Here is a 22,464-nt window from a genome sequence, read left to right as displayed (position 1 = left end):
AGTTTTTGGGGTGATTTGGGAAGTGTAGGCAAAGGGGAATGTGCAGGGAGAAGTCCTAGTGTTTCCCTGCTCCTCTGTGGAGGGGGAGCTGTTGTAAGGGGTCTGTGACCCCAGGCTGGGGGAGAAGCAGAGTCGGGCCAAGGGCAGCCTGGCAGGTTTTAGGATGTATGGCCTGGCACCCTGCTCATCCCCCAGGGTTGGGGTGCCCACCTAACGAGTTGGTTCAGGACGTGTGGGTCCCTGTGGGCGTGCAAGCTGCTGGAGGCAGGTGATGAAGAGGATGGAGTTGACAGCAGCAAAGCTGCAGAAGCGAGGGAGGGACTCGACTGGGGGCAAATCCACCCGGAAACAGGTCGAGTTCCCGGTCCCCGGCGGCAGCAGGGCCACGCCGCAGCCGGCACCGACAGGGTTACTGAAGGCGGAGACGCACCGGGGCGCACCGGTACCGGCACAGCCGGCAGTGGGGGCCCGCCCCGGCCCCGGGGAAGCCCTGCCCGGCCCCTCCATCCCCAGAGCCGCTGCCATGCCCCCGCCGCCGCCTCCGCCGCCTCGTGCTTGGCCCCGCGGAGACCGAGCGGGCGGCGGGGCAGGGCGGCCCCAGGCGTAGGGGGCGGCGGAGGAGGGCGGCGGGGCCGCCGGAGGATGCGGCTGCGGCCGGGAGAGGCGAAGCGCTGCGGATCGAATCGCTCCCGGCAGCGGGGCGGCACCTGCGCTGTCCGGGCTGCGGCCCCTGGCCCTCCGTCCCTCGGTGTATCCATCCTTTCCATCCCTCCAGCCATCCGTCCATCCATCCCCGTGGAACGAAGGATCTCGGAAAGGGGCAAAGACAGGAGCAGCGCCGGGGATCGCCCCCCGAAGCGGCTGCCCTCGAAGGAGGAGCAGGGAGGCATCGCGACATCTTTCCGCTCCGCGTCGCTTCGGTTGCAACCTGACAGTGCGCAAGGGCTGGGGAGAGAGCTGGCAGTGAGCTGGGCAGAAAGCTCCTTTTGCTCCCGGCCTCCCAGCACCGCACCGCCGGTTATTTATACTCATCCCCCTTTCCCTCCGTTGGCCGCTCTTCGGCACGCAGCGGGATTGAGGGTTAGGGCTGCGGGAGAAGGGGAAAGGCCTCGCTGTTCGGTGGCCGGTGAGACGGGGATGCTGCGGACATTACCCCAGTGAGCATCGGGGCGTGGGGGACCGCGGCGTTTCTGCGAGGCCGGATCAGGGGGAAGCACCACGATGCCCAGGAACAGGGCTTTTTCAGAGCCCGAGTGCTCGGCTGAGTACTCCGCCGACTATTCGGTGAGCCTGCCGTCGGACCCTGAGCATGGCGTGGGGCGGACCCACGAGGTGACGGTGCGGAGCTCGGGACCCTGCCTCTGCCTGCCTCGCTTCATGCGCCTCACCTTCGCTCCCGAGTCCCTGGAGAACCTCTACCAGACTTATTTCCGTCGCCAACGTCATGAGACCCTCCTGGTGCTTGTGGTCTTTGCAGCCCTCTTCGATTGCTACGTCCTCATCATGTGCGCCGTGGTCTATGCCCCTGACAAGCTGGCCCCAGTGCTGGCAGCGGTGGCTGGGCTGGTCACCCATGTGCTGCTCTTCATCCTTTGCAAGTACAGGCTGCTCCCTGAGCGGGTGGCCCGCAGGTTCCTGCCCTATGTCCTCTGGGTCCTCATCTTGGCCCAGATCTTCTGCTACCTGGGTCTCAACTTCTCCCACTCGCCCGAGGCCAGCGACACTGTGGGCTGGCAGGCTTTCTTCGTCTTCTCCTTCTTCATCACGCTGCCGCTGCGCTTGGCACCCATCGTGCTCATCACCGCCATCTCCTGTGGCATCCACACGCTGGTGCTCGGTGTCACCGTTGCCCAGCAGCGCCAGGATGCCCTGGATGAAGGCACGCTGCTCAGACAGGTACAGGGCCAGCGAGGGGACATGGGGTTCCCTGTGGTGGTGGGGGGTGATGGACAAATCATCTCCATTTGATGCTCCCGTGAGTTACTGTGGGATACATTTCCATCCCTATGCCCTGACCCTAAAGCTGGGTTTGATCCAAACGCTGTGAGCTGATTGTGGTGTTTGCTGGGAGCAGGGGGCTTTACATAACATATCTGGGGTACTGGGGTGTGCAGGAGCACCCGCCCGTGCTGAGGCACACGGCCACAGTCCTGACCCTGCAAGCACAGATCCGACCCCAGGAGCCACCCAGTGTGCATGGATTCATGGAGTTGGGCTGCTAGGGAAACTGAGGCACGGTGTAGACTGCAGGCTCCCTGCCTGGAGGCTTTGCGTGCACCAATTCCCCTTTGAATTGCAAAAATGGCTAAAAATGTCCCCACATGGCCATTTTTGGCAGAAAGGTGGCAGGAGCTCAGCTTCCGGGCTCACAAACAGCCACTAGAGCTTTCCCAGGAGGAAGAAGCTGGGCAGCCACTTGGACCCAGAATGGCTCTTGGGCAATGCCCATCACTCAGCCCCACGCCTGTGGCAAAGCCCAGGCGTGCTTTTTGATGACTTTCTGCCCCAGCCAAGCTGGAGAAACGGCATCCCCAAACCCAAACATGGCCATAAAGATGGGCTAACTAATTCATGTATGCAGTAAAGGAGGGAACATAGGGCTCAGATGGGGGAGAGCGATCCCTGGCCCATCAGATTCTTAATATTTCTTGGGAAATATGCCCCTGGAGCAGCTAGAGATTGTTTTTATTCCTTAAATCAGTGAGTTTCATGGCTTGGCCACAGCTGGGGTGGAGGGGGAAAAAACCAAGCCAGAGCTGAAAACTTGTGTGCCAGTGGCTGCTGATGGCAGCGGGGAAAATCCCACTGGAAGTATCTGTTCTGCCCCTAATGGCGTGGGCTCTGTGGGAGGATGCTATGGGAATTTGGGATGCTCAGAGTCAGGTCCTCAGAGACCTCCAGTTGTTCCCAGCCTACATAGGAAGGGGTGAGGGGGGCGTATTTATTTGCTTTTTGGGAGGTTTGGGGAGTGTTGAGCCTGTGGCCACCCTAGGAGTTTGGAAAATGGAGCCTGTTCTCCAAAAAGCCCAAAGATGCTGGGTTTTTCCTGTCTCTGGGTGGGTGTTTTGGAGCTGGTCCCCTGGCATGGGACATCAGCTGGTGGCACAGAGGGTTTTGTGAAGAAAAGCACTTTTTGGGTACCATTTCTGGAGCTTGCTAGGCTGGGTGCTGAAGCAGCAGCATGGGTGCCCTCCCAGTGATGCTCAGGCGGAAGCACTGCACCAAGCATGAGAAATCCCAGTGCACCAGCAGCTTTCCCAGGTTTTCCTCCTTCTCTGGGATACAGGGAAAACTCTTGCTGCCACCTCCCTGGGATGCAGGAGGTGAGGGGCCGTGTGGGCATCCTCCCCCAGCCAGCAGCAGGCATGCGCTGCTCTGTTAATCATTGCCGTGGCATGGAGAGTCCAGGGCCAGGAAAACCTTGGCAACGCGGCATGCCTCTGCCTCTGCCTGCTGCAAAAGGAGGAACATTATGTCCAGAAATAAACATCATATGCTTTATTATTATAGCTGGTGGTGCAGCTCCCGGAGGGCATTGCTATTAATAGGATGAACTGGAGGATGTTGCTTGAGCAGGGCCGGCACAGCCTCACAGGGTTCATGAGAGATGCTGACAGCTTCTGCCCCGCTGCTGGCCGTCAAAGAAGAGCCCAAAGGCTGGAATCATGACAGCGGTCAGGATTTGGTGGTGTTTGAGGCCATATCTGCCATGGTTGTGTGCAAATCAGCTGCAAAGCATCCCCTGGCTTGGCCAATGACCTGGTCCCCGTTTGGATGGCCCTTGCACATCCTACCAGGATCTTCCCTGCAGGACATGGATGGGGTTGGATGGGAAGGAGGGATAAGGCTTGTTCCGCTGGCTCTTCACTCTCCTGTGCATGACTTGCTCTCTCTGTCCCCAAATTACTAAGTACAAATGATACCCAGTGACTGTGCCAGGAGTGGGGTCTCCTTTGTGTCGGGGAATTCCTTGCAACATTTGGGGTCTTGAGATGTGTTTTGCATTTCAGAGCACTTGCTGGTGGAGGTTTTTTGGGGCTGAGCATTCATTGCATGGCTGCAGGATGCAGATGGAAGATGCTCAGCATGGGACGTGGCTGTATTGGACAAGCAGATCCCTAGGGTTTCTGGCAGCCGCAGTGTGCTGAGCTGTGCTGAGCCGTGACAAGCTGCCCCATGCCCATCCAGCCTGGGTAGAGAGTCCCTTTGCCATGACAATCCAAGAAGCTGGTTAAAAATAGCAAATGGCTGATTGGTTTGGGGGTTTCTTTCGGTGCCCACCTCCAGATGGCTCTTTGCTCACAGTCTGCCATGCCATGGGTGCAGGGGCTTCCCAGGGATCCCCAGCTGCAGCACTGGGATCTGGGGCAGGATCCAGCCCTGGGGCACCACCTGAGGGTCCTGGGTGCTCTCCCCTGCTCCTCATGTTCTCTTTCTCCCAAAAGAAGTGAATATTTCCTTGCTGTGAATCATCTTCTTAACCCCAGTGCTGTGCTGAGCGAGCACACAGTGGCAGGGCACTGTATTTACTGCTGCACGTGGCCTGTTTGTCTGTGCCTCAGTTTCCCCGTGTGAAAGGAGTCAGCGGCTTCTCCTTGTCTCCATGTGATGAGGCTGAGCTGCTCAGGCCTCAACGCTGTTGGGTGATAAAGCCTCCAAGGACAAGACCAGGATCACATTAGGATTTTCCTCTGACCAAGCTGGGCTATGGGGGACCAGGGATGGGAAAAGGTTGGTATGGGGGAGTTGGGATCAGAAGGATGTGGACCATGGCAGCACATCCCCAATGGAAATGAGCCCGGGAGCAGTTCTGTGCTCTTCCCACTGCCTCCTCCACACTGGCTGTGACACAGTCCATGGCCCGTGTCCCCATTGCCACTTTGGCGTAGCTGGAGCCTGTTATCACATCCTCCCCATCCCCCGTCCCCTTTCTAGACTAAACAAACCAAATACATTCAACTTTCCCTCATCAGTCAGATTTTCCATAAAGGACTCTTTGCTCCCATCTCCAACCCTGCTGTGTCCCCTCCTGGGCTGCAGGGACATGGAGCCCAGTCCATGGAGACAGGGTCCAGCCTGGAGGATGGGGTCCAGCCCATGGAGCTGGGGCCTAGCCTGTGGGATGGGACAGGTCCAGCCTCGGGGACACTGGGAGGGATGCAGAGGGGCAGGAGCATCAGTAAACACACGATTTTAGAGTCTGGCCATAGTTTCACTAACTTTTTCTGCACAGAGGGCTGCAGTTCCTGTGGAAGGAGAGGGTGGCACATGAGAGCCACTTGCCTTCAGCAGCATCCCCCGGGGCTGCACCCAGCCCCTGCCAACCTGCTGCCTTTTTCCAAAACATCTCTGCAAGGTCTAATGAAGTGGCGTCAGCCCGCGGGGACCACGCGCTCTCCAGGGATGCTCAGGGCGTGATCCATGGGGGTCTTTGCTGCAGACCCCTCCTGCAGAGCCACCATCATGTCCCACATGAGCCCACCAGCAGTTCACAGTGGCTGTGGTTCGGTGATTGATCTCCAGGGTGTATTTTATGTTCTCGTCCAGCATTTGAAGGCTTTTTTCCACTCTAACCCATCAGGCTGTGCTGCCCAAACAGTGCTGTGCGGTGATACCAACACCATCCCTGGGCCACGCACGGACTTCCTCATGCCTCCACTCACTCCCATCTCTTTTTCTCTGTCCCCAAAGATACTGTCCAACGTTGCCATCTACCTTTGTGCCATCACGGTGGGCACCATGTCCTACTACATGGCTGACCGCAAGCACCGCAAAGCCTTCCTTGAAGCACGCCAGTCCCTCGAGGTCAAGCTCAACCTGGAGGAGCAGAGCCAGCAGCAGGTAGGAGCCACAGCTGCATGAGGTGACAGCATGGGGACAGGGCAGGGGATGGCTATGGGACACCGGTGTGGCTTTGAGATATGGATAAAGCACCCTCAGACTGCACCCTGCATGGTGCTGAGAGGCTGTGGCAGGTGGCGATGGGAACAAGAGGACCCATGGTGGGAAATATATTTGCAGCTTTGCATCCTGTGCCCAGTCTGGGGACTCTCCATGTGAGCATCCTCTTCCAGGGTATGCCAGCTCCTGCCATAGCCACCACCAAGCTATCCCCATCCCTGGGCATGGTGACAAAGCAGGTCCTCATGTCTTGGCAGGACCATGTGGCATGTCCCTGGACACAGCCACACAGCAGGTCCCTGTCCTCAGGCACAATCACAGGACAAGTCCCCAACCCCATGCACAGTCACACAGGATGTCATTGTCCCCGGGCACAACCACACGTCAGGTCCCCATCAGGCCACCAGCCATCTCATGGGCTTCTCCTGCAGCAGACCATGATGGGAAGGGCGAGCTGGCAGCAGCAAGCACAGCCATCCGCTCTGTGCTCATCCCAGGGGCGATGCCCCATGCACACGGCTGTGCCGGCACTGTGCTGCGGTGACCAGGCAAGAGCAGCGGTCAGAGGGCAGCAGGCAGTGTGGTGCCAGCCGGCTGATTCAAAGCCCTGTTGTCTCCAGCCGCCGTCCAGTGATGAGCTGGGCTAATTTTAGAACCTTATCTGGTGCCTCTGTTCCCTTCTCCCATCTCTTATCTGGTTGATCCGCTGCCAGCAATTTGCTCCCAACGGCAACAAGAGACATGTGGCAGGGCCGGGCCAGCGCCACTGGCATCCTCTTTGCAGCAAAACCTGTGTGGATGCTCTGATGTCTAATAAGGGGTTAGGTAAAGGGAGGGGTTTAGGTGAAGGGGGCAAATCCTGAGGCTGGGGGATGCTCAGAGTGAGAGAGCTTTGAAGGCTCCAGCTTGCAGGTTTGGAGGAGTCTAGGAAGGGACATGGGTTTATTATCACATAAGCTCTGTTTCCTTAGGGAATTGAGCTAAAAATAGCCTGTGATCTTGCAGGAAAAGCTGCTAGCAAGAGGCTGAGTGGCTCGGGGCAGCGGGGCCATGGAGCAGGGAGTAATGCTCATTGCCAGATGTATCCTTCCTCCTTCCAGGCCACCAGTGATGACTGTAAAGACAGCCCCACAGGCAGAGCTAAGGGTTAATGGAGCTGAGAGGAGCTGAGAAGCTCCTGCGCTCTTCCCCACCTGCACTCCCTGGGGATGGGAACCGGGATGGGGACATGGTGCCGTTCCTCCAGCAACAGCCCTGCTGCAGCTGCACACAGACACCCCCAGTCCCGGGGGAAAACCCACTTCATTAACCAAGTTACTTACATTTAGTGCGAATCCTCACGCACAGCCACACACATCTATCCCTCCTCCAGCTCTGGGGCTGCGGGGCCAGCAATAGGTTCCATGTCCCCAGGTGGGCTTGATCCTCCTGGGATCAAGCTGCTTGAGTCCTATGCCTGGAAATGTGGCACTCACCATGCTTTTAAACTGATAAATCCTCCCTGGTGTGCTTTAACACCAATCCCTACAACCAGCCCTGACCTAACCAGGGCCAAGCTGTCACAGGGACCGTGTGGACATTGGTGCAGCCCCCAGGGTGGCTCCCAGCCCCATGTCCCAGGTTTATTTGGGCTGATAAAAGCTTGGCCAACCCAAATCGTTTTAATTCTCAAGCTCCCAGAGAGCGGCTGGGCTCTGTATTGTGCCTGCAGGAGGGATCTGGGGAGCACAAGGAAACTTGCGGCTCATCAGCTGGAATGCAAATAAGTGTGTGGGACTGTCCCTCCCTCCCACAGCTCCAGGGACAGGCTGCAGTGCCCCTGCACTGCTACCATCCCATCCTCCCCTGGCTGGGATTTATTCCCACTTGCCAATTTATTCCCAATCTCAATGAGAACTTGTAAGAACAGGGAGGAAATGGCTAGAAGCAAAGGTTAGCACCACCACGAAGGCATGGCCAAGGGGGACCTGCCACCCATGGGTGCATCCTCTCCATCTGTATGTGTGGGTTTGTGGTTGGGTTGATGGCTCCCAGCTCCCTGGGGTGCCCTGGGACACCCTACTCCAACCTTACTCCTTCTGCCTGGAGGAAAAGCTTCTGTTTCACCCACGGCTTCTTCCCCACATGTGGCTGAGAGCCTGGGCTAAAGACCTGTTTGGGCTCTGGGATCAATCTGGGAATAGTCAGGCCCAGCAGTGAGGGCTCAGGAGCTTGGAATTTGCACCATGTGTTTGGACTGTGGGTTTGCACCATAAGTTGCTGTGCTTGGCACAGGCTTGGCTTCGTGTCATGGCAAACTCTCTCCCTTACCCCGTCCCCAGGAGCGGCTGATGCTCTCCATCCTGCCCAAGCATGTGGCTGATGAGATGCTGAAGGACATGAAGAAGGACCCGAGCCAGAAGGAGATGCAGCAGTTCAACACCATGTACATGTACCGTCACGAGAACGTCAGGTAGGACCACCCTGCCTCCCCCTGTGCCATCCTTGTGGGGAAAAAAACTTCTATTTTTTTTTTTTGCAAAAATGTGTTTTACTGTCCTGGCTAGAAATTCGGGTGGTTTGGAGCTAAAGCAAAGTGTGACAAGGAACAGCCACCAGCCAGACCAAGGATTGGGGCACCTTTTTGCTTCAGCCCTGGTTTGCAGAGCATCATTTTCAGCCACATCCCAAACCAGCCTTTTCTTTGGCGTGGGTGCCCTAGTGCAAAGGGAGAGCGGGGAAGGGATGTCCCAGGACACACACGCTGGGCTGATCTGCTCACCATTGCTCCCCGCAGCATCCTCTTCGCAGACATCGTGGGCTTCACCCAGCTCTCCTCCTACTGCAGCGCCCAGGAGCTGGTGAAGCTCCTCAACGAGCTCTTCGCCCGCTTCGACAAGCTGGCAGCTGTGAGTGTACCCCACCATCCTGACATGTAATGAGTGGGGCAGTTCTCAGACACCGTTCTGCTCCAGCCCCAGCCGAAAGCTGCATCCCAGGATGGGGATGTGGAGGTTAAAGTTTTACTGCACCGGGATGCTGGAGACACCCTGTCCTCTGTTGTAAAAATAGAGCTGGGAAGCGGGGGGCCTCCCCCAGCCAGGGTGCAGTCGGGGTCCTGCCAAGCCCTGGGGGGAAGCAGGGTGGGAATGGAAATCCAATGATTTATGTCCCTGCTGGGCGCAGGAGACTCTGTGTGGGTCAAGGTCAGCCTGGGAGAGGGATGGGGCAGTGAAGGAGTTGGGGGTGTCACAGCTGATGGTTGTGGGGCTGACAATGTGCCCCCATCCCCAGAAGTACCACCAGCTGCGCATCAAGATCCTGGGTGACTGCTACTACTGCATCTGCGGGCTGCCCGAGTACCGGGAGGACCATGCTGTCTGCTCCATCATGATGGGGCTGGCCATGGTGGAGGCCATTTCGTAAGGGCTTTCTCCTCGGGGTGGGTGCCAGGGTGGGCAGGGGGCACTGGGGGGCTGAGGTGCAGCTTCTGCAAACACCAACCGTGTCCTGGGCTGCATCACCAGCAGTGTGAGCAGCAGGGCAAGGGAGGGGTTCTCCCCCTCTGCTCTGCTCTGGTGAGACACTTCCTGTAGTCCTGTGTCCAGATCCAGGGCCCTAACATAAGAAGGACGTGGAGCTGTTGGAGCGAGTCCAGAGGAGGGCATGAGGACACTCCAAGGGCTGCAACAAGAAAGCTGGAGAGGGGCTTCTGACAAAGACCTGTAGGAACTGTACAAGGGGGAATGGCTTTAGCCTGACGGAGGGGAGATTGAGATGAGATCTTAGGAAGAAGTTCTTCCCTGTGAGGGTGCTGAGGCCCTGGCACAGGTTGCCCAGAGAAGCTGTGGCTGCCCCATCCCTGGCAGTGTTCAAGGCCAGGCTGGATGGGGCTTGGAGTAACCTGGTCTAGTGGAAGGTGTCCCTGCCTGTGGCAGGGGTTTGGAATTGGATGAGCTTTAAGGTCCCTTCCAACCCAAACCATTCTGCGATTCTAAAACTTATTAAAATATTGAGGGGTGATAATTAATGATGGGGAGTTGGGATGGGGATGAGCTGTGGGGTGGGAATGTGTTGGGACCCCCCCATATTGACCTTGTCTCCCCTCTCCAGCTACGTACGGGAGAAGACCAAGACAGCGGTGGACATGCGGGTGGGGGTGCACAGCGGGACAGTGCTGGGGGGGGTGCTGGGGCAGAAGCGCTGGCAGTACGACGTGTGGTCCACCGATGTCACCGTGGCCAACAAGATGGAGGCAGGCGGCATCCCCGGGTGAGCATCTGCAGGAGGGCGGTGGGGAACCAGGTGCCCTGCATCCATGGGTGACACTGGCGCTCGGTGCCGGCAGGAGGGTGCACATCTCGCAGAGCACTATGGACTGCCTGAAGGGTGAGTTCGAGGTGGAGCCAGGTGAAGGCGGTTCACGCTGCGAGTACCTGAAAGAGAAGGGCATTGTCACCTACCTCGTCGTGGTCCCCAAGCAGCCCCTGCGCAATGGCATCAACGGAGTGGTGAGTGGAGGCAGCAAAGCCGTGGCAAGCCGGGGTGGGGGGACACCCCACTGTGACCCACCACCTTCACCCTGCAGAAGCTGTCATTGGCCTCATCCCATGGCGGCTCCCCACCGTTGGTCAACACTAAGGAGCGCAACGGCAGCCTCAGCCTGGCCTACATCAGCCCTGAGGAGCCTGAGGAGCCTGATGCCAGGGTGAGGGGCACCCTGGAGTGCGGAGAGGATGACGGAGAGGTACAGGCCATGTAAAGCATCCCCCTTCCAGCAGCTCGAGGGGCAGCTGTTAGCCACACCGTGGTGGTTGAACATCCCACCGATGCTGGCATGGTCTTGCTGATGCTCGGCTGTGCCGGCACAGGCGGTGAACCCCTCCTTCCCCAACCCTCGGCGGCGGCTGCGGCTGCGGGACCTGGCCGAGCGGGTGATCGACGCCTCGCAGAACGAGCAGGAGCTCAACAAGCTGCTTAATGAAGCCTTGCTGGAGCGCGAGTCTGTCCAGGCGTGAGTCACCCCGGCCAGCAGCAGAGCCTAGTGCAGCTTAGCACAGCCCAGTGCTGCCAGGCACTGATGGGTGCTGTTGCCCAGCAGGCTGAAGGGGAAGAGCACCTTCCGGCTCTCCATGCGCTTCATTGACCCGGAGATGGAGACACGCTACTCAGTGGAGAAGGAGAAGCAGAGCGGGGCAGCCTTCAGCTGCTCCTGTGTTGTCCTCTTCTTCACCGCCTTAGTGGAGGTCTTCATTGACCCCTGGTATGGCAGGGAGGTAGTGGGGATGGGTGGCCCCAAACCACTGGGCTTCAAACCTATCCCCCCTTGGGCTTTTTGGCAGGTTGGTGGCCAACTATGTGACCTTTGTGGTGGGGGAGATCCTGCTGCTCATCCTCACCCTCTGCTCATTGGCTGCCATCTTTCCCCGGGTGAGACAGGACATCATTCATGGTGATGGGACACCGTGATGTCCATGATGTCCCATCGCTGTGTCCCATCTGAGCAACTTTCCTCTCCCTGCAGGTCTTCCCCAAAAAGCTCGTGGCCTTCTCCACCTGGATCGACAGGACCCGCTGGGCACGCAACACCTGGGCCATGGCTGCCATCATCATCATCACCATGGCGGATATCGTGGACATGGTGAGCCACCAGCCTGGGTGCCAGCAGGGGAGAGCCTGCTCCAACCTCCATCCAAGCAGTCCATGATTATGTATAGTTGATAGTTAAAGCAATTAGCAGGGCTGCACTGTAGGGGTGGGGAATTTAGATTGGGTGTCCTCCTGCTCTGCAAAGCACCCTGTCCCTTTGGGTGGCCATGCAGCCCATGGAGAGGTGCACCTTGACCCCCCCTCACCCTGCCCTTATGCCCCCAGCTCAGCTGCTGGCAGGACCACAGCGGGATGGGCAACAGGACAGCAGGGCCACTCCAGCCAGGTGGCTGTGGGGAGCAGCCCAAGTACTACAGCTACATTGCCCTGTTGGCCTTGGTGGCCACCATCATGCTGGTGCAGGTCAGCCACATGGTCAAGCTGACCCTCATGGTGCTGATCACTGGGGCCACTGGTGCTGTCAACATCTACGCCTGGGAGCACATCTTTGACCAGTACGACCGCCACCGTGGCCAGCAAAGCACGTAAGGGGTGGCAGGGGGTGGGCATGGGTTGGGGGGCCCAGCCATACCCACTGCCCATCTACGCTGTGTCATCTCCGCCACAGGTCCTTGATGGTCCCCTCCAAGTACTCCATGACAGCGATGATCTTTATTGTGATGCTCAGCTTCTACTACTTCTCTCGCCATGTGAGTGACTCCTTCCCCTCTCCTCTGCGTCTTCATCCTCAGCCCCTGTCCATATTGCTTCTAAGCTCCAAGGCAGCATCTCCAGCTCTTCTCTAAGGAAGCCCACCTAAGGGCTCTCCAGGACCAGATCTCACCCCCATGGTTTGGGGTGGGCAGCAACATGGTGGCCCTAAGGCCCATGCCTGCCCTGAGAGGATTCCGTTTGCACCTTGGAGCAGGTCTTATGTCCCCAGTTAGGGCTTCATCTTGTGCCAGAGCCTTCTTCCAAGCTCAAACCAGCCCCACAGGATACTCCCAGCACTGGAAGGCACCCAGTGGTGGGTGGCAAGTGGGGATGCAGCCATATTCCCCATCGACAGGTGGAGAAGCTGGCCAGGACCCTCTTCCTCTGGAAGATTGATGTCCATGACCAGAAGGAGCGGGTCTATGAGATGCGACGCTGGAATGAGGCCCTTGTCACCAACATGCTGCCTGAGCATGTGGCCCGGCACTTCCTGGGCTCCAAGAAGCGGGACGAGGTGAGGGGCACCCAGGAGGGGGTATTTGCTCCCATTTGGGAGTGGATGGGATAGGCTTTGGTTGGTTGAAGATGATGCATGGTTCCATGGGAGGGTTTGGATTTGCTGGAGGTGCTGGTGTCATGCATGGGCACTTGTTTGGTTGCCCAAAGTGGTGAATGCTCCATCCCTAGCAGTTTTGAAGGCTGGGTTGGACAGGGTTTTGGGCAACACAGTCTTGTGTAAGGTGTCCCTGCCTGTGGCAGGGGGTTGGAACTGGATGAGCTTAAGTTCTTTCCAACCCAAATCATTCTATGATTCTATGCCCCTGGCCTACAACCACCTGTCCCCAATCCTGTCCCCAGGAGCTGTACAGCCAGTCCTACGATGAGATTGGCGTCATGTTCGCCTCCCTCCCCAACTTTGCTGACTTCTATACAGAGGAGAGCATCAACAACGGGGGCATTGAGTGCCTGCGGTTCCTCAATGAGATCATCTCTGACTTTGACGCAGTGAGTCAGGATGGAACCTGCCATGGGGATGGTGCGGGGCTTGGCTAGACCCTCCCTTTCTGCCCCATCTAGGGGCAGAAGGACCTGCCCTGGCCCTGGGGTGCCTGAAGGTCTTGTCTTCATGACTCAGCTCCTGGATGAACCCCAATTCCGCTGCATCACCAAAATCAAAACCATTGGCAGCACCTACATGGCCGCTTCTGGAGTGATCCCTGATGCCAATGCCAACGGCTACAGCACGAAGGTGAGGGGTCCCCATGGGGATGGAGAACAGCGGGCAAGGGGTGGGCAGGCCTGATCCATGCTGCCCTTGCAGAAGGAAACCCTCTCGGATAAGGAACGCTGGCAGCACTTGGCTGACTTGGCCGACTTTGCCTTAGCCATGAAGGTGACACTGATGAACATCAACTACCAGTCCTTCAACAACTTCATGCTCCGTATAGGCAAGTCCAGTAGCACGGGGCAGGGTCTGCCTCAGCCTCCCTTGTCCCTCCTTCCCCAACAGTGGTGGGACACTGGGCAGCAGCTGCAGTTCAGCAGCTGAAGGCAGCAGGGCTGGAAGGAGCCTCATTGTCCTCACCCCTTCCCTGGGACAGACTCTCCTTCCGATTAGGATGTCCCATCCATGTCACCAGGCACAGAGATAACCTCTGCTCCCTGTCTTTTGCAGGCATGAACAAGGGGGCTGTGCTGGCAGGTGTCATCGGTGCCCGCAAACCACACTACGACATCTGGGGCAACACGGTGAATGTGGCCAGCAGGATGGAGTCCACTGGCGTGATGGGGAACATACAGGTGCGGTGATGAGGAGGGGACAAACTGGCTACTCATGGAGGGGTGCAGCCTTCAAAACACCCCAGGCTGTGGGTGGGAGGGGAGAAGTGCTGCTGGGAGCATATGGGAGGGTTAGGGCTGGCTCCTCCGAGCTGGGCATCGGGGCAAGGTGATGCTCAAAGGGCACCCCAGGACAATGGGATGGGAGCTAGGCCCTGGAGGGCCCTACTCCCCATGCATGTGCCATACAAGGACCTCTCAGCCTCCCCATATGTCCCTGCAGGTGGTGGAGGAGACCCACCTCATCCTGAAGGAGTACGGCTTCCGCTTCGTGCGCCGGGGAGCCATCTATGTCAAGGGCAAAGGAGAGCTGCTCACCTTCTTCCTCAAGGGCCGGGAGAAGCAGGGCTCCTTCATCAGTGGCTCCTCTGTCACCCTGCCCCATCAGGTCGTGGACAGCTCATGAGGGTCTGGTGTCCACCCGCCACCACAGCCACTGCCTCCTGGTGTCGAGCAGGGCGGCTCAGGGAGGGACTTGGATACATCCACCCCTCCGCAGTCCAGATCTGAAACCAAACTTGAGAAACCACCCCCTTGGCACAGCCCTTTCCAAGCCCCTGCTGGAGGTTCCTGGTGGGGCTTTGCTCTACTGCGCCTGCAGCTGGGCAGGAGGGAGACACGGGCTCCTCCAGCCACTCACGCTTGCGTGCAAGCGCACACCAGCTTGCAGCCCCCGGCTAGCACGGGGCCGGGGACATGCAGCGGCACCAGCAGCCATGCAATAGGACAACATGACATTAAAGTAGCACCACGGGCCCTGGCTGCCGCACGCTTGGCACGAGGAGATCCAAACTCAGGGCCGGATGGGAAGACACCACGTCTCTTCTGTGTGCCGGGAGCGGCAGCTACAAACCGAGAGCATCCGGGACTTGCTGTTAGTTTGTACCAAGTTCATCCCAGTCACAAACCGCTGTAGTTAGGAGATGGGGGAGCTGGGAGAGCACAGTGCTGCCTTTGACTTGGGAAAGAAGAAAAAGGAACCAATATTGTGCATTTCAGATATATAAATATATATGAGTACAGATTGACATTTATATTTTTAACTGTGCCTGTTCCCTCCCTGCAGCAGGGTTTGTGCTTGCCTTGGACACTGCCCCATGGATGCTGCAGTCACTTTGCTCTTGCTTGATGGAAAAAAGGACAAGGGACCAGCTGAGGAGGGGACCGGTGTGTGAAAACTGGTGCTGCCAGGGCTGGGGGGAGAAGGGAGGCACACACAGAGTGTAATTATGCCGCTAGTTTCTTGAATAGAAGCAGTTGAATTTCGAAGCCTGATTCTGCGCCTGCTTTGTTGTGGGGTTTTGGATATGGTGGAAAGGGCTTGGTTGCCTTTCTGAGGGCTTTGGAGGGATCCTCAAAGGGGAGGCTGAGCACCTCGCATCAGTGGCATTCACTCCTCTCCCTCCTTGGGGATCCGCTGGCTCAGCAGAGTACCTCTACCTCAACATTGGGAATGGTGATAGGAATGACACAGGAGTTTAATCCCCACCCTGTCAGCAGAAGGAAATCCACATCCACAGCCCTGTGCTTGCAGGGCCTGGGCTGGAGGTGCAAACAGCACCCATAGGGACACAGAGTGATGCTGGAGAGAGGAAGGCACCCACATCACCCAGCACATCCCTCCCAACGGTGCTTGTACACTGGGATACAAGACTGGAGGAGGGATGGGTCTTACAGCCTGGAGCTGCCCTCTGTCCCACACACACAGAGTGTGTCGTGGTTTAAGCCAGTCGGCAAGTCAGCCACGCAGTTTCTGCTCACCCCCCAGGAGGGATGGGGAGGAGAATCGAAAGAATGTAACTCCCACGGGTTGAGGTAAGAACAGTCCAGTAACTAAGGTATAACACAAATCACTGCTGCTACCACCAATAATAATAATGATAAGGGAAATAACAAGGGAAGAGAACACGATACCACCCGCCGAAAACGAGCCCGACAGAGCAGAGAGCGTGCCCTTCCGGGGACTCTCAGTTCTACATCCTGGGCATGATGTGCTGTGGTACGGAATACCTCTTTGGCTAGTTTAGGTCAGGTGTCCTCTCTCTGCTTCCTCCCGGCTTCCCCCCCTCCCTGGCAGAGCATGAGACTCACAAAGTCCTTGGTTAGGGTAAACATTCTGACCAGCAACTGAAAACATCAGGTTTATCAGTATTATCCCCAGGCCGAAAGTCAAAACCACAGCACTGCACCAGCTACTAAGGAGAAAAAGTGACTGTTGCTGCTGAACCCAGGACAGGGTGTTATGCTCAAGACTGCGGTTAAGCCTGGCTTTACCACAGTGGCCTCAGGGACAAGCTGTGGCACTTCACTCCAGCAGCTTAAAGGTCTGGTTCCCACTCACTTGGCCCTAAAACACAGCCCAGCCCTTCACCTCACATCTCTGCCTCCCCTCAACAGGAAGGTGCACAAGGTTAGAGCAGCATCCTTTGTGAACTCACAGCTGCCCCTCATATGCAGTCATAAGAAATGAGAGATGGGATTTAAATGACAGTATTTTCTCCCATTTTATTCTACTAAACCACATTATAAAGCTAAAGGAAATTAACAGATTTTTTTTTTTCTAAACAGGACAATTTCGGTAACACAGAACTTTTATTAACAAGACGTTAAAGTACTGTTACAAGACAAGTTTTAAAGATCTGACCCAGACCTGAAGCACAGCAGGGCAACAGCAAAGCTGCCCCATGCCTGAAGGGCAGGAAATAGCAGGTGTTATGGCAGGAAATAGCACTACTGTTATGAAATTTCTGGTAAATTCAGTGCTGAGGCTCAGGGGTTGGGGGTTAATGCAGCCCTGCTGAGGGCAGGGGCTGCTGCTGGCAATAATTAAACCTCACCTCTGACCCTCGACCCTTTCCAGCTTCTAACACAAAGTCCGTTCCTGGCTATAATAAGCAGGACACCAATTTTGCCGCTTGCTCCCCTCTCTGTGGGGTGTGCTGGATGATCCGCAGGGCACTGCCCCCAAAACACTGAGATCCTGAAGTTTTAATACAATGTCTAACGCCAGCTGTGAGATGTTTCCTGCAGCCATGAAGATCTGTGGTGCCAACCACAGAGGTCAGCACTCAGACACGCGAGCAGCACAGTGCCGGGGGAAGATTACCTGCAACAAGAGAGCCTGAAAGCCTCATCGCTGTCAAGATTCAGTCACTCGCTACCTGAGGGGCTCCCAGCAGCAGTCCATGGAAAACAGCTGTGCTTTGAGATGAGCTCCCGCAGGCAGGGCAGCTGGGGGACCAGGGAAGCCTAGGGTGTCCCATCCAGGGTTTCTTCTGCGCTGTTGAAGGAGTGGAAGGCTTTGTGCAGGGGCATGTGGCGGAAGAGGTCCGAGTGAGCTGTGGCAGTCTCTGTTAGAGACACGGGAGCATCCGCTGGCAGGAAGAAGGATGGATCATTGGGGAAAGGAACACCACATTGCCAATAGAAAACTATTTGCTTCTCATTCTTCTCCTGTCCCGAGGGAGTCTCTTGCTCTCCCTCACCAGTTTTAATTCTCATAACCCTTCACCCTCCTTCCCGATCCTTCAGAATCCTGCAGCTCCCTCATGGGATTTGATGGCTGCAGAAAGCAAGTGCCTCAAGAAACACCCACTGCCAAAGGGCAAGGACAGCAATGTGGGAGCCTGGGCCACCTCACTGCTCTCTTATCTCAGAAGACACTCATTGGATTTAGTCCACCGGAGGCCACAAGGATGCTCCAAGGCCTGAAGCACTTCTACAAAGGAGGAGAAGCTGAGGGCGCTGGGCTTGTCATAGAATGGTCCAAACCATTCTATGATTAAGCCTTGACAGCTTCCAAGTTTCTGGCTAGATTTGCCCACCAGACTCTCCCAAGTGCAGAGAGCACACTCGCACAGGCTGGCCTCTATCTGTGGGACTTGTGGAAACAGTGTCCTGATCCAGGTGGGACCATACCAGACTCTGCACTTTGAGTAAGTGAAAACTGGGAATGTGCAGCCTGTCCATCTGAAGTGATCCAAGCTTGCACTCAAACTTTTCCTTCTCAGCCCCATTATATTTCCCTCCCTCCAGCCATCCCATCTTGCCAGTGTGGCAAGAGATCTGTGCTAGGGATGAATTACAACTGCTTCAAAATCCAGCACTGATTACACACAATTCCTTCTATAATATTTTCTCCCTCAGAAATATGACAGCTTGCTCCCTTTTGTCCTTAAACTCAACTAGAAAGAACCCCCATCCAGCTGCAGAGCCACGGTATGCTCTGCCCACCCCTATCTCCCCCAGAGAGACCCCTGCAGGGTCCACTTACGTGTGCAGGAAACGATGACTTCAGTGGGGAGGCTGCGACAGAGATCACCATAAAGCAGCCTCACGTTGAATGGAAAGGTCTTGCTTTTACTTGACACGTTGTAATTAAAGACCAGCAAGTTACACAAGGAGTTTCTCTGCAAGGTTCCTTCTATCTGGTCTGAAAAGTGTTTCTGAAGGGACAAAGACAATTTCTGAAATGTGAAGCACAGGGCGCAGCGACCCAAGCACCAGCCTGGCATGCCCTTTGAGCAGTCTTTGCATGGAAAAACTTAAATAGTGTTCATAAGAGTTTAATAAACCCTTAAGCCATGCCCTCCAGCAGCGTTTTACAAGATCACAGCTATTTCTGCTTAGGGGCCTCTGGAGTTTGGCAGTAAATGTTAACTGACCGACCAGACAAACCCAAGTACGTGACAGCGGATGGAACAGAGTTTACAGCCATGTAGTAACTTATGAAGTTCTGAAAACCAGAACCATGAGTGCTTCACATAAAGAAAACTGCCAAGATCGCGCCCAGCACTTCAGACTCCTAACACTTGGTATACCACAGGGAAAAGGATGGGTGAAGAGTATTGCTGCAGCCACTGGTACCTGTAACTGGTCTGCTTGGTACCTCCTCCCAACATAAGCATTCAGGTGGTCGGACAAGACAGACAAGAAGCGCCTGATGTCCGTCTGCAAGTACTGCTTGGTGATCTGCTCCAGGGGGATGAAGGGGGGGACAGAGTGGTGGTAAATCTGCACTTCTGACTTGGTGAGCAGGTCCAGGTTGTAAGAATCCAAGTAGATGCCCTCATAAGCCGTGCTGATGCAGAAGCACACTCCCTGCCTGGTCAGCTTCGCACTGATCCCTTGGGTCCAGAGAGAGAGAGCTTTACTGAGCAGTGCTTTAACTCATTGCCATAGGACATCTTTGTTGGAGCAACAAAGGCTGTATGAGGTGCTGGGTCCTATTCCTAGGCTTGCTCAGGGAGCATCCTAGGAGGACTTGCAAGAGTTTAAAGACATAAAACACAGCAACTTTGAAACAAGGGACCTCTAATGTATTATTCAAGCAGCTTAATGGTAGCTTAAATTCCCAATAACCGAGTTATGCTGCCAATTCCAAACACAGTCCTGGCTCCAACATGACAGGGAGAGCAGTGTGTGCTGTGTGAGGAAGGCAGTACCTGGCTGCCCCAAGGAGAACAACAGGAGTACTCATGGTGGGACTCGGCCCACTTGCATCAGGCAGGACTCACATCCTCGCACTGTCCAGAACAAAGGTGACTCTTTTTGGAAATCAACATTTTTAAAAGCCCAGAAGCAGATAAAAAGAGGGTGCTGACCTCACAGGCTTGCTTGGAAGACCCAGAGTACTGGATACTTAAACTGCCTAATTCCCAAAGATTTCATTCCTAAGGTAGTTACACATTTCCCAGGATTCAGGTCTTAGTCTAAATGATGTGGTTCAGTAAATAACAGTTTCTGCAATATCCCAGAGGCCTCATGTGAAAGGCAGGAAACTACAAAGCTGTTCCTCTTCCAGTGGTTTCAGACTCTGAAGGCTTCAAGCATAAGAGCAGCAGTGTTCCCAGGGCAGTTACACTTCCCATCAGGCTCTGTTTCCAAAATTTAGCACCCCAGAAATGCAGCCATTGGCAGAACACACATGGATCTCGAGGTGTTACCTGTGAGGTGAAAGACCTGCAGCATGGCCTGGAGGCTTTTTATCTTCCACTGTAAAACAGTCTTAGGACTGGCCTGTACTGGATCGGATGTGGCTCCTTCTTTCTCAAGTTGCTACAAAAGCCAAAAGAGAAAAAGAGATTAGAAATCACTGACACAAATGTGTCACCTGCAGGGAACAGGATGCAGAGAAATAATAACCTGGCTCTGAGAAAAGCAAGATAGCATTTCAAGCAGAAAAGGGGAGAAATGACGCAGAAGAGGAGGGAAGAAATCTTTCTTGAGCTCAGAAACAGCCCCACAACCTGCAAGGAAGTAGACACAAGAGTTCTGGACTACAGGGCACTGAAAACAGGGGACACCAGGACTGTGTGTCACTTAAAAAGGGAAAATAAAAAAATGATGTGAGTCTATATGAGTAACCTCAGTGAATCCATCCCCTGAGAGCAGGAACAAACCAGAGCCCTCCACCAGATCCCTGCAGTGAGCCCTTTATCACCTTCTTTTCCTGCAGATCCACTTTAGCCCGTAGCTCATCCCTCTGGAGTCTCAGCTCCTTCACTTTCGCTTTCAGCCTGGCGAGCTTTTCTTCTTGCAGCTCCTTTTCCTGTTGCTTCATGGCTGCCTCATGAGCCTGCACCTCCAGCATTTCTAGGTGCACAAGCACTCCTGTGAGGAAAAGCACAAGCTCAAAATTCCAGGCTAGGATTAACAGTGGTCTGCACTGTGGAATCCAAAACAAAGTAGGTCCAGTGCAGGTGCATAAAGCAAGCACATGCAATAACTGTTCAGAGGGAGAGAGGGCAGGCAAACATTTGGTGAAGAAGCTTTGGTGAATTTGGGACGGCAGAGTTATGGCCAATGGCTGGATGTCCGAGTGAAAGCCAGTGGCATTTCTCAGGGCTCAGTGTTGGGACTGAGCTGTGTGGTGCAGTGGACATGCCGGAGGGAAGGGATGGGATCCAGAGGGACCTGGACAGGCTGGAGAGGCGGGACAGTGCAAACCTTTTACAGTTCAACAAGGCCAACGGCAAGGTCCTGCACACGGCTCAGAGCAGTCCCAAGCACAAACACAGACTGGGTGGCGACTGGATTGAGAGCAGCCCTGAGGAGAAGGACTTGCGAGTGTTGGTGGATGAGAAGCTCGCCATGACCCAGCAGTGTGTGCTTGAGCCCAGAATCCAACCGTGTCCTGGGCTGCATCACCAACAGTGTGACCAGCAGGTCGAGGGAGGGGATTCTTCTCTGCACTGCTCTGGTGAGCACCCCCCCTTGCAGTCCTGCATCCAGCTCTGGGGCCTCAATGTGAAGAAGGACATGGAGCTGTTGGAGTGAGTCCAGAGGAGGCTACAAAGATGCTCCGAGGGCTGGAGCACCTCTGCTGTGGAGACAGGCTGAGAGAGCTGGGCTTGTTCAGCCTAGAGAAGAGAAGGCTCTGGGGAGACCTTAGAGCAGCTTCCAGTGCTTAAAGGGGCTGACAAGAAATCTGGAGAGGGGCTTTTGACAAGGGCCTGTAGGGACAGGACAAGGGGGAATGGCTTTAACCTGACAGAGGGGAGATTGAGATGAGATCTTAGGAGGAAGTTGTTCCCTGTGAGCATGGTGAGGCCCTGGCACTTGGATGTCCTGCCCCAGACAGCTCACCATCCCATGTATTCACATTCCCTTTGTCCATCTTCTCTTGTTGCTTTCCTGTGAGTGACAAGGCAGATGTCAGCCTTCTTTGGCCACACTCCACTGCTTGGGAAGTGGAGACGTGGATGCAGAAAGGGCTCTTCCACAGGGAACCTTCCCCCTGCTGCTGCAATGAGACCCCCGTGTAGCGCCGGGGCCGGTCTAGCAGGTACAACCCACGGCCCGATGGCTGAAACGACACAATTTAACATACTATTTCAAACCAGCCCCCTCAGGAAAACTGCCCCCGGTCCTGCAGGGACGGACGCGATTTGTGGGCCATGGGAGAGCCGCCACAGCGCCGGGGGCCTCCCCACACGGGGGTTGGCTGGGCCGCAACCACCGGGGACCCCACCGAGGGACAAAGGGGGAGCTGGGGACCTCCGCGCCAGGGCCCCGGGATGTTCCAGCAGAGGGGACCCCCCCGGCCTAGCCCCACAGCAGATCCCGCACTCACCGCAACGACTGGCACTCGAACTGCGCGCCTCAGCCCCGCCGGAAATGCATCACCACGTCGCCCATCCGTTGGCCGTACAACAAAATGGCGGCAGTGGTGCTGTCTCTCCGCAACCATCACCCCGCCTCCCAGTAGGCTGTTCGGCGCCGTACGGCGGCATGGCGGCGTCCGGAACGACAGCAGCGGCGGCGCTGGTGCAGTATGTGGTACTGCGGGGGGATCTGGCCCGGCCGCCGCGGTCGTGGCCGCTGGGCGCGGTAGTGGCTCAGGGCTGTCACGCCGCTCTGGCAGCCGCGCACAGACACTGCCAACACCCCGACACCCGTGCCTACCTGGAGCTGGGCGGCGCCATGCGTACTGTCGTGCTG

General features: G+C 56.2%; 2 protein-coding genes across 4 annotated transcripts; one reads left to right on the top strand and one right to left on the bottom strand.

Moving 5' to 3' along the window:
• Positions 1-1,155: 1,155 nt before the first annotated feature.
• On the top strand, positions 1,156-14,428 carry ADCY3 (adenylate cyclase 3; the record flags this gene model as incomplete). Of its 2 annotated transcripts, none has more annotated exons than XM_080615750.1 (20): positions 1,156-1,896; positions 5,692-5,841; positions 8,223-8,353; positions 8,678-8,789; positions 9,175-9,302; positions 9,994-10,152; positions 10,229-10,391; positions 10,469-10,588; positions 10,752-10,894; positions 10,982-11,143; positions 11,223-11,310; positions 11,405-11,521; positions 11,755-12,014; positions 12,098-12,179; positions 12,539-12,697; positions 13,042-13,188; positions 13,319-13,432; positions 13,505-13,640; positions 13,859-13,983; positions 14,246-14,428. In XM_080615750.1, exons 1-20 carry the CDS (start codon positions 1,222-1,224, stop codon positions 14,426-14,428), a joined length of 3,354 nt encoding a protein of 1,117 aa, XP_080471876.1. In that variant the 5' UTR covers positions 1,156-1,221. The 2 variants fall into 2 exon arrangements, with proteins under 2 accessions (XP_080471876.1, XP_080471875.1); XM_080615749.1 differs by having other exon boundaries at positions 10,469-10,627.
• A 93-nt stretch (positions 14,429-14,521) lies between these two features.
• Positions 14,522-22,361, bottom strand: CENPO (centromere protein O). 2 transcript variants are annotated; one of them, XR_013956625.1, is made up of 8 exons: positions 22,097-22,361; positions 21,610-21,829; positions 20,465-20,634; positions 19,968-20,079; positions 18,889-19,148; positions 18,296-18,467; positions 17,129-17,396; positions 14,522-14,980 (listed from the first exon to the last, which is right to left on the bottom strand). XR_013956625.1 is itself a non-coding variant. In XM_080615751.1 (7 exons), exons 1-7 carry the CDS (start codon positions 22,211-22,213, stop codon positions 17,272-17,274), a joined length of 1,176 nt encoding a protein of 391 aa, XP_080471877.1. In that variant the 5' UTR covers positions 22,214-22,361; the 3' UTR covers positions 16,508-17,271. The 2 variants fall into 2 exon arrangements, 1 of the variants encoding a protein (XP_080471877.1); XM_080615751.1 differs by lacking the exon at positions 14,522-14,980 and having other exon boundaries at positions 16,508-17,396.
• Positions 22,362-22,464: the final 103 nt, after the last annotated feature.

The sequence above is a fragment of the Psittacula echo genome, assembly GCF_963264785.1.
Source record: "Psittacula echo genome assembly, chromosome: 4".
NCBI lineage: Eukaryota > Metazoa > Chordata > Aves > Psittaciformes > Psittacidae > Psittacula > Psittacula echo.
The sequence above is the reverse complement of the archived record's forward strand: the minus strand, read 5'-3'. Positions and strand labels throughout refer to the sequence as shown.

Bases quoted from the DNA above. Each gene is read 5' to 3' on its own strand.
- CENPO (XM_080615751.1), bottom strand. From the start codon at position 22,213: ATGGTTGCGGAGAGACAGCACCACTGCCGCCATTTTGTTGTACGGCCA. The intron at 20,635-21,609 runs GTGAGCTGTCTG...TTTTCCTCACAG, and splicing joins GAATGTGAATACATGGGATG to GAGTGCTTGTGCACCTAGAA. The intron at 19,149-19,967 runs GTAACACCTCGA...TCTGGACCCAAG, and splicing joins GCAGGTCTTTCACCTCACAG to GGATCAGTGCGAAGCTGACC.